Here is a 10,382-nt window from a genome sequence, read left to right as displayed (position 1 = left end):
CGGCGTGTTAACGCATGCGCCGCTCGGGCTTTTATTCGCTTATTGTTCGCACGCACTCTGGCTGCCGTATAACAGAGCAGTTACCTGAACACAAGCGGGTTCACCTGGAGCTCTGTCTCCAAAAAAACTCACCTAGAAGCGCAGCAGCAAACAAAACACACAGCTATCCCGCCGCAAGCCCCACACTTCCGGTTTTCTTTAAGTCGGGGCTTTTCAGATTAAAAGTCTAAAAGACAGAAGGCCGCCGTCTGCAGGTCATGTTAATAATCACTACTTTTAGCGTGTGTGGAGCAGCATTTCTCCACCAGACTCCATGTAAATAATCACTACTTTTAGCGTGTATAGAGCAGCATTTCTCCACCAGACTCCATGTAAATAATCACTACTTTTAGCGTGTATAGAGCAGCATATCTCCACCAGACTCCATGTAAATAATCACTACTTTTAGCGTGTATAGAGCAGCATTTCTCCACCAGACTCCATGTAAATAATCACTACTTTTAGTGTATAGAGCAGCATATCTCCACCAGACTCCATGTAAATAATCACTACTTTTAGCGTGTATAGAGCAGCATATCTTCACCAGACTCCATGTAAATAATCACTACTTTTAGCGTGTATAGAGCAGCATATCTCCACCAGACTCCATGTAAATAATCACCACTTTTAACGTGTATAGAGCAGCATATCTCCACCATAATCCATGTAAATAATCTGGGGTCTCATTTATAAAACTGCAGTTAGGATCCTTGCTGAAAGTGTACATACACCCAAAAGTAGGGTGACCAGACGTCCCCGGTTTCCGGGGACAGTCCCCGGTTTTGGGGACCAGTCCCCGGCTGGATCTGTCCCCAGAAATGTCCCCGGTTTAGACTGTGACTGACAGACCCGAAATTGAAACGAAAGAAAGAAAACATTGACCAAACGTAGCCGATAGTCGCTCAAGACAGCTTAAAGCCAGCACTGTTCAGAGCTCAGAGATGTTTCAGAAAGCCGTATTTTACGATGCTAAAAATAATGATTATTTACATGGAGTCTGGTGGGTTCAGCGAACGCACTTTTATGTTTTAACAAAGGATCTTGATCTTTAACAGAAAAGGTTGACCTCCTCTGCCCCAAATTAGAACAGCTCTAGGTCTAGTGTCCCCGTTTATATTATACAAAATTAAAAACATGACATGTTTTGGAAGTATATACGCTTCTGAGCTGAAAATGTCCCCGGATTTTGTCTGAGAAATCCGGTCACCTTACCCAAAAGCCAAAAATATATCAGATTTATAAAACCGTGAGCATTCACATCTGTACGTAATATTCTGTTTATAAATCACATATTACCTACAAGTGTGCATATGTGAATCAGCCTCTTATCCCTCCCTGTACACGCCCATTTTAAATGTTAATAATATGTTGATATTTAAAGTATAACTTGTGTATATTTCAACCTGGACTCCATCCCCCCGTGGTTCTGTGAATGCAGTAGCATTTTGAAATACATTCTTTGAGGTGCAGGAAAACAGTGTAAAGACCTCCGAACTGGAGTGATGTGAAGATTGAGTTAATATATACATTTATCATAACTTAAACCATAATTTGATAAAATCATAACTCAAGAAATGTACTCACGATATTAACACATATACACACACACACACACACACACACACACTTACTTTCTACATTTTCAGGATTTTAAATATTAAAATAATGTTTATGAAAGAAAAGTTCAGTTATTGTTATTACTACACACATGTCAGGTTGGGTTTAATTATGTATACTCTGTATTACATATTATTTTGTAGTTTTTCCGTTGTTGTTTTTTGTAACCGTTAAATAATTTATTTTGAATGTGTTCAGTGTTACAGTAAAAATACAGTTTTTTTAAATCTGTTGACCTACTTTAATTCTATTGGTTGCTGTTAACTTCTCGTCCAATGAGCTGTTGATGTGAGGGCAGAGGGGCGGGCCTTCGGCGGTGACGCGGAGAACGACCGTTATCCGTGATGAAGAGAATCAGTTATCTTTATAACGCTGACTCACTGAACCGGACAGAAGGTAAACATTCATTCATTCATCCATTTCCATATGTTAACATATGGAAAACATACATATGTGTGTGTGTTAATATCGTTTTACATCCATACAGTTTGTAAAAGTTATGATACCAACGGCTGTTAGCAACGTTAGCCCGCTAGCATCGTTAGCATCGTTAGCAGTTAGTGTAGCACAAGCTAAAGTCCTTGTGGAGGGTGACCAGACGTCCCCGGTTTCCGGAAACAGTCCCCGGTTTCGGTGACCTGTCCCCGGAAATGTCCCCGGTGTTCAATGTGACTGACAGACCTGAAATAGGAATGAAAGAAAGAAAACACTGACCCGACTGACCTAACTGGCTCTATTAGCCTACAAGCTAGCACTAGCTTGTAGGCTAATAGAGCCAGTTAGTAGTTGTTTTAAGTGAGTGAGTGAAACCATAGACAGTTAAAGAAGTGGACCAACAGGTCCCGTTGCTCTGGACGGAGACCAGTGAAGTCTATTAGAAGCTCTTTTCTGGTGATGCTGAGCGTTACTGCGCAGTCTCCAACTGAGCCTGAAGACGTAGATGTGACGTGAGCAACCTGTCTGAAAGTTGTAACGGTACGTACGTAATTACTGCTAACTAACATGCTAGTTAACATTAACATAGGCACAGGCTAATTACTGCTAACTAACATGCTAGTTAACATTAACATAGGCACAGGCTAATTACTGCTAACTAACATGTTAGTTAAAATGAACAGACACAGGCTAATTACTGCTAACTAACATGCTAGTTAACATTAACATAGGCACAGGCTAATTACTGCAAACTAACATGCTAGTTAACATTAACAGACACAGGCTAATTACTGCTAACTAACACGTTAGTTAACATAGGCACAGGCTAATTACTGCTAACTAACATGCTAGTTAAAATTAACATAGGCACAGGCTAATTACTGCTAACTAACATTATAGTTAACATTAACATAGGCACAGGCTAATTACTGCTAACTAACATGCTAGTTAACACGACATAAAAGAGACACAAAAATACAGTTAATCAACATTGTATCGTCTTATAGTCTAAGACAGCGGGGGGGGCAGAAGGTTACTTCCGGGTGTGAAGCAAAAGGTTTCATTCTATATGTGAGATGCCAGACTTGACCTAATCATTTCTTTAGAGGGGGGGGGGACAATAGGGCCGTCCTGATCTACTCTTCACTGAGACAACAGATGATAATTAAACAGCTTGATATGGAGCATTCACCACTGAATTAAATCAAATCTTCTCAACCCAACTGCAGCCTACTTTAGCATAAAAACATTGTTTTTAACTTTTCATAACTCAACACTGTCAACGGGCTTATCTGCTAATGTTAGCTACCGACAGTTACCTTGGAACAATCCAGCAAATAGACCAAGCTTTAATGCGTTGCCTGAAATATATCTTCAAACCAACAAACAATTGCTGATTTTTTATGTTTTTTGAAATGTGATCATTTGAAGCTTTTCCGTGTTGTACGTTAGGGAAATAGATATGAATCCCAATTACTTTGGTTTCTATTGAAATCAGGATTATTTAACAGGATTCCTCGTTGTCTGTTTTCATTTATTAAAGTAAAAAACAGCTTTAACTGGGATTTTTTGCTTTGTTCTTTTACTGTAGAAGAAACGCTCTGGCTTGTTTGTTTTCTTTAAACCAATCAGAATAGTTGTGGGCGGGGCTAAGCTCTGGATGCAACGACTTTGGCTCTGCTACATAGTCTCAGGAAGGAACTGTTAACCCTGATAGAAGAAACACATGTGCACCCCACTGTATTCCCTTAAAGAAGTGACCAGGTCTGCCTTGTTGCACCATCAAAACGTCTTTCTGAACTTTCCATTTCACACAGGAACATCTGGAGATGTTCTGCTAAATGAAGTGTGGTTGGTCCAGGCTACTGTGCATGTAGCTTGTAGCTCCAGTTAATGACTTTTGGGCCTTACATTTTAGTAGTTTTTCCAGTTTGAATGCAGGAGATACTTGAACCTCTGGAGTCCTATGGATTGGTCCCCTCATCAGCCCTTGCATTTTCTCCATTCAAACAGAAGATTTTAATATAGTAAAACACTAGAATTCACTCACACCTCCCATTAGTTCTTCTTACCCTTGTAATATTATCTCTGCATGTCCCCCCCCTCCTTGGGTCTACTAGAAGCACTTTCAGAAGACGGCAAGATGGCGACCAAAGCAGGAAAGGAATGCAAGAAGGAGGAGGAAGAGGAGTATGAGGTGGAGAAGGTTTTGGACCGCAGAGTGGTGAAGGGAAGAGTGGAGTTTCTGCTGAAATGGAAGGGCTTCTCGGAGTAAGTATGAGTCTATAATATTAATACTTGGTGTTCTTGGTCCTGATACACTGTGTGTATATATATCATTATCATATAACTCAGTGCATTTCCTTTATTTTCATGACTATTTACATTGTAGATTATCACTGAAGGCATCAAAACTATGAATGAACACATGTGGAATTATGAAAAGTGTGAAATAACTAAAAACATGTCTTATATTCTAGTTTCTTCAAAGTACCCCCCCCCCCTTTACTCTGATTACTGCTTTGCACACTCTTTGCATTCTCTTGAATGGTATTCACCTGAAATGGTTTCCCAACAGTCTTGAAGGAGTTCCCAGAATGCTCAGCACTTGTTGGCCCTTTTGCCTTCACTCCAGCTCTCCCCAAACAATCTGGATTGGGTTCAGGTCCGGTGACTATGGAGGTGCAGCACTCCATCACTCTCCTTCTTGGTCAAATAGCCCCTACACAGCCTGGAGGTGTGTTTGGAGTCATTGTCCTGTTGAAAAATAAATGATGGTCCAACTAAACGCAAACCGGATGGGATGGCATGTCGCTGCAGGATGCTGTGGTAGCCATGCTGGTTCAGTATGCCTTCAATTTTGAATAAATCCCCAACAGTGTCACCAGCAAAGCACCCCCACACCATCACACCTCCTCCTCCATGCTTCACGGTGGGAACCAGGCAAGTAGAACCCATCCGGTCACCTTTTCTCCGTCGCACATAAACACAGCGGTTGGAACCAAAGAACTCAAACTTGGACTCATCAGACCAAAGCACAGATTTCCACTGGTCTAATGTCCATTCCTTGTGTTACTTGGCCCAAACAAATCTATTCTGCTTGTTGCGTCTCCTTAGCAGTGGTTTCCTAGCTACTATTTGACCATGAAGGCCTGATTCAGTCTCCTCTTAACAGTTGTTCTAGAGATATGCCTGCTGCTAGAACTCTGTGTGCTATTCATCTGGTCTCTAATCTGAGCTGCTGTTAACTTGTGATTTCTGAGGCTGGTGACTCAGATGAACTTATCCTCAGCAGCAGAGGTGACTCTTGGTCTTCCTTTCCTGGGGCGGTCCTCATGTGTGCCAGTTTCGTTGTAGCGCTTGATGGTTTTAGCGGCTGCACTTGGGGACACATTCAAATTTTCCGGATCGACTGACCTTCATTTCTTAAAGCAGTGATGGCCCCGCGTTTCTCTTCACTTAGCTGATTGGTTCATGCCATAATATGAATTGTAACAGTTGTCCAATAGGGCTGTCGGCTGTGTATCAACCTGACTTCTGCACAACACAACTGATGGTCCCAACTCCATTAATAAGGCAAGAAAGTCCACTAATTAACTCTGAAAATGCCCACCTGTGAAGTGGAAACCATTTCAGGTGACTACCTCATGAATCTCATTGAGAGAACACCAAGGGTTTGCAGCACTATCAAAAAAGCAAAGGGGGGCTACTTTGAAGAACTAGAATAAAAGACATGTTTTCAGTTATTTCACAGTTTTTTGTTAAGTACATAATGCCACATGTGTTCATTCATAGTTGTGAGGCCTTCAGTGATAATCTACAATGTAAATAGTCATGAAAATAAAGGAAACGCATTGAATGAGGTGTGTTCAAACTTTTAATAATAATAATAATAATCTACAGCATAGATTGCAGCATTGTATCATGCCCTCAAAGGATCAATGGATTGTCTAAAAACAAAGTGTGAGGAGATGTTCTTCTGTCTTCACTCACCTTTCCAGTGAGGATAACACATGGGAGCCACAAGACAACCTGGACCTGGACCTTATCACAGAGTACATACAGAAAGACAAGGAGATGGAGGAGAAGAAGAAGGAGGGCAAGAGGAAAGGTGTTGGGAAGGAGGAGGTCAGTTAAGGAAAGAGGGTACTCCAGACTGAAGAGTCCCAGAAATCTAATCTCAATATTAATGAATCCCCACAGAGGGTTTCACAAATGTCTTTTAGGATTTATATATAAATGACTCTCGTCATTACAATATGCATGTGCATATTACATACATACATACATACATACATACATACATACATACATACATGCAAAATAGTAAGACTAGGCAATTCCAATTGCTTTGGCGCGAAAGAGAGTGGATGACAGTTGGCTTGAGTCCAGTAGAGCAGACGGCTCTGCAGAGTCGCGTAATAACGACTTCATGACTTTTCATGAACAGCTGAAGGAGCGGCGGTGTACATAGCAGAAACCCTGTTGTGCGTCTGCCCTATACCGTGGCGGGCTGCCATCAACATATCACCACTAAAGACGGCGGCTTTGGCTCAGTGGTAGAGTGGTCGCCTGCCAATTGGAAGGTTGGTGGTTCAATCCCTGCAGTCCTATGTCAAAGTTGAAAACACTGAACCCTGAGTACGGGGTGTACTTGTACAGCAGCGTCGGCCACAGTGTACTTATGTGTGTAAATGGTTCCTGTATTATGTAGAAGAACTTTGAGTATTTGTTGACACTAGAAAAGTTCTATAAGACAGTCCATTTATCGATTTAGTCCAAAGAGAACTCGGGTATCATGGCCAAGTTTTAGTCAAATCATTTTTGTCTTTTTTTAAATATTATTTACACAGGCACATGTTAGATAAGAGCCAGGGCTCCTGCGCTCTACAGCACCTTGTTACACAGGCACATGTTAGATAAGAGCCAGGGCTCCTGGTCTCTACAACACGTTGTGCAGCTCAGGCAGAGGGACCGCAGAGTTAGCTAACGTTAACTTTTCCCAGACAACGTAGTTGGATTTGCCTTTTTTGCAGACCAATTTTGCTGTGGCTGCCCTCCTTCTGCCATCTTTACTTGTGCTGAGTTTTTAAATTCCACTGGATGCCCCCCTGACTGCTGAGAGGTTTTATGGCTTCGGGAAGGGCAGATGTGCACATGCGTGTGTCATTCAGAACACAAGACAAAATAAGAGTGTCCTTCAATACAGAACCTTTTTTTCTCAATTATACTATATTTGTGATCGCACAGCCCTCGCTAATGGTAAACATATTCTTTGTGAATCTTTACAGTGATTCCCTTAAAGAAGCGACCAGGCCTGCCTTGTTGCACCATCAAAACGTCTTTCTGAACTTTCCATTTTCACACAGGAACATCTGGAGATGTTCTGCTAAATGAAGTGTGGTTGGTCCAGGCTACTGTGCATGTAGCTTGTAGCTCCAGTTAATGACTTTTGGGGCTTACATTTGAGTAGTTCTTTCAGTTTGAATGCAAGAGATACTTGACACTCTGGAGTCCTATGGATTGGTCCCTCATCAGCCCTTTCATGTTCTCCATTCAAACAGAAGATTTCAATCTAGTAAAACATGGTCAACTAGAATTCACTCACACCTCCCATTAGTTCTTCTAACCCTTGTGTCATTATCTCTGCATGTCCCCCCCCCCCCCTCCTTCTACTAAAGGCACCTTCAGCAGATGGCAAGCTGGCGACCAGAGCAGGAAAGAAGGGCAAGAAGGAGGAGGAGGTGGAAGAGGAAGAAGAGGAGTATGTGGTGGAGAAGGTTTTGGACCGCAGAGTGGTGAAGGGAAGAGTAGAGTTTCTGCTGAAATGGAAGGGGTTCTCAGAGTAAGTATGAGTCTATTATATTAATGCTTGGTGTTCTTGGTCCTGAGATATATAATATATTTACGTATTGCAAAAAAGTTGAAGGTTTGGTATTTTGACACTAAAGTGCAGACCCACAAATAACCTTAAATAACCTAAGATGGCAATAGAAAAAAGGAATAATAGGAATGATAATTAGCGTGAGAATGGATTGTCTAAAAACAAAGTGTGAGGAGATGTTCTTCTGTCTGCACTCACCTTTCCAGTGAGGATAACACATGGGAGCCACAAGAGAACCTGGACCTGGACCTTATCACCGAGTACAGCCAGAAACACAAGGAGACGGAGGAGGAGAAGAAGAAGAAGAAGAAGAAGAAGGAGGGCAAGAGGAAAGGTGTCAGGGAGAAGGAGGTGAGTGAAGGAAAGAGGGTACTCCAGACTGAACAGTCCCAGAAATCTAATCTCAATATTAATGAATGCACTGTTATGGAAGTTTCTGTTCAGCGAGGGAGGAATTTGTTTTGAAGAAGAGACCTTGTTGAAACAAAAATAAAGACAGGCTAGAGACTGGATTAAAAGTTTGGATATTCGGTGAAAGAGTTTAATTATTTTCTCGAGAGAACAATCAAACAAAAAATGACGAGAATGGCAGTTCACAATGAAACAGAGTAACAGAGTGACACCACAATTCTGGTGCCCGCGTATCCTTAGACCAACCCTTTTATCCTCTTCTGCCCCAACAGTAAAGTTTTATCACCTATAGAGGAAAAAACCCTTTGATTCTAAACAAAACACTTCATCTTATTTCTCAGACTTGACGGAGCCAGCTGCTGTCTCTGTCCTAATGATTATTACGTCAGCAGATGGCTGTCGCTGTCGTTTCTACCTTAGAAGTGAAGAGATTTATCTTTTCTATAGATTAGTTCCGTTTCCTGACCTAAACTTTGGGCAGCGTGACATTTGTCTATCTCCTGGCCGCCTGCATCCTTTTCGCCTTTTGTTTATCCTGGCGATAAACAGCGCCACACCAGTTGCTGTCCCTGGGGACTGAGGGCCCTAAAACAGGAGGTGTCGTAGGGAGCAGTAAACATCTTTATGAGGCAAAGGGTGAACTAGGGAGACACATGAAGGAGACATTGTGGTGATTTAACCTAAAACACAGATGACTTTTACGAATGCGTAGGAAGTGAATAAACATCCAGATAAGCAGTCTTTGCCTACGTGGAGAATCATTGTCCATGTAATTTTCCCATCACAGCACACAGAGGGTTTCACAAATGTCTTTCCAAAGACAAACCGGTAGTCAATTAAACTGCGGCCCTCTGATAATGGCCGGGGGGGCAACACGGATAAATAAAGGGCGGGAAAATCAGTGTGAATAATCTTCTCGGTGCCTTTCATATAATGTGGAGTCACGTTTATCGTAATGTACATTTCTACCAATTTAACTTAACAGATTCAACAAAATATTCACACTTTGTTTTTCTGGATTATGGTTCTCATGAAACACATTTTTTTTATCACATTTTTATTTTTGATCTAATTAAGAAACAAAGAGTGCCAACCAATCCCCTGAGTCTGAGAGGCTGATGACCCCTACAGATACTAGATCAAGTTCAACTGGGAATCAAACACTCCCATAAAGAAAAGTTTCCAGCACTACCAATCCCAGACCGTCCCCCGGTTGTTACCGCCTGGCTCAAGGCCGCCAACAAAAAGGCCACGCAGATATATCAATCCAAACTTTTTTTAAACGCACACACACACACACATACAGCGTAACCATGGTAATGCAGCTGTGGAACTTGGACACAGACATGCTGTGAACAATGCTTCTGGTTTTACTTAGTTTGCTCCACCATGGCCCCTTACTAACTCACTCACTCTGTCTGTTGATACACAAACGCGGATCAATGGACATGCATGTATTGTTGGGGGGGGGGAGGGTTGTATTAGGCCACCCCCATTTCCACCAATCATTACATCTTTGTATGCAAAACCTTTACATACAGTTGTGTTCTGAATAATCACAGTTTTTTAAGAAGTGAATAATGCTCCAAATCCTTAGAATAGCTTTTAATTCCATAATACCAATGCATTGGGAACACTGCCCATTCATTTCCAAATCAGAACATGACCAACATGGATCAACTCTGTGTTCCACCTTTACAGGAAATGAAGAAAAGGGAATATTAGCAGTATTTGCATTTTTCTTTACAAACTCAAATGTTTACTGTATAAACTGAAAAATGTGTCAGGGTTTGAATCCCTGCACTGATATTTAGTTGCATAACCATTATTTCTGAGAACTGCTTCAAATCTGTGTTGCATGGAGTCACCTGTGATCAGGTATTCCAGCCCAGGACCATTAAACTACATCCCATAATTCCTCTGCATTACTGGGTTTTGCCTCAGAAACAACATTTATGATGTAACCCTACAATTGTTCTCTGGGATTGAGGTCTGG

The 10,382-nt window shown here is 41.6% G+C and overlaps 1 protein-coding gene across 2 annotated transcripts; it reads left to right on the top strand.

Moving 5' to 3' along the window:
* Window positions 1-1,938: 1,938 nt before the first annotated feature.
* LOC116682770 (chromobox protein homolog 1) lies at window positions 1,939-6,399 on the top strand. 2 transcript variants are annotated; one of them, XM_032509782.1, is made up of 3 exons: window positions 1,939-2,052; window positions 4,212-4,362; window positions 6,093-6,399. In XM_032509782.1, exons 1-3 carry the CDS (start codon window positions 2,001-2,003, stop codon window positions 6,226-6,228), a joined length of 339 nt encoding a protein of 112 aa, XP_032365673.1. In that variant the 5' UTR covers window positions 1,939-2,000; the 3' UTR covers window positions 6,229-6,399. The 2 variants fall into 2 exon arrangements, with proteins under 2 accessions (XP_032365673.1, XP_032365674.1); XM_032509783.1 differs by having other exon boundaries at window positions 2,010-2,052; window positions 4,215-4,362.
* The last annotated feature ends 3,983 nt before the right edge of the window (window positions 6,400-10,382 follow it).

The sequence above is a fragment of the Etheostoma spectabile genome, unplaced genomic scaffold (genome assembly GCF_008692095.1).
Source record: "Etheostoma spectabile isolate EspeVRDwgs_2016 unplaced genomic scaffold, UIUC_Espe_1.0 scaffold00018854, whole genome shotgun sequence".
NCBI classification, from domain to species: Eukaryota; Metazoa; Chordata; class Actinopteri; order Perciformes; family Percidae; genus Etheostoma; species Etheostoma spectabile.
The sequence above is the reverse complement of the archived record's forward strand: the minus strand, read 5'-3'. Positions and strand labels throughout refer to the sequence as shown.

Coding starts and splice junctions, on each gene's coding strand:
- LOC116682770 (XM_032509782.1), top strand. CDS start 2,001: ATGAAGAGAATCAGTTATCTTTATAACGCTGACTCACTGAACCGGACA. Junction 2,053..4,211: donor CTCACTGAACCGGACAGAAG/GTAAACATTCAT, acceptor TGGGTCTACTAG/AAGCACTTTCAGAAGACGGC. Junction 4,363..6,092: donor AAATGGAAGGGCTTCTCGGA/GTAAGTATGAGT, acceptor TCACCTTTCCAG/TGAGGATAACACATGGGAGC.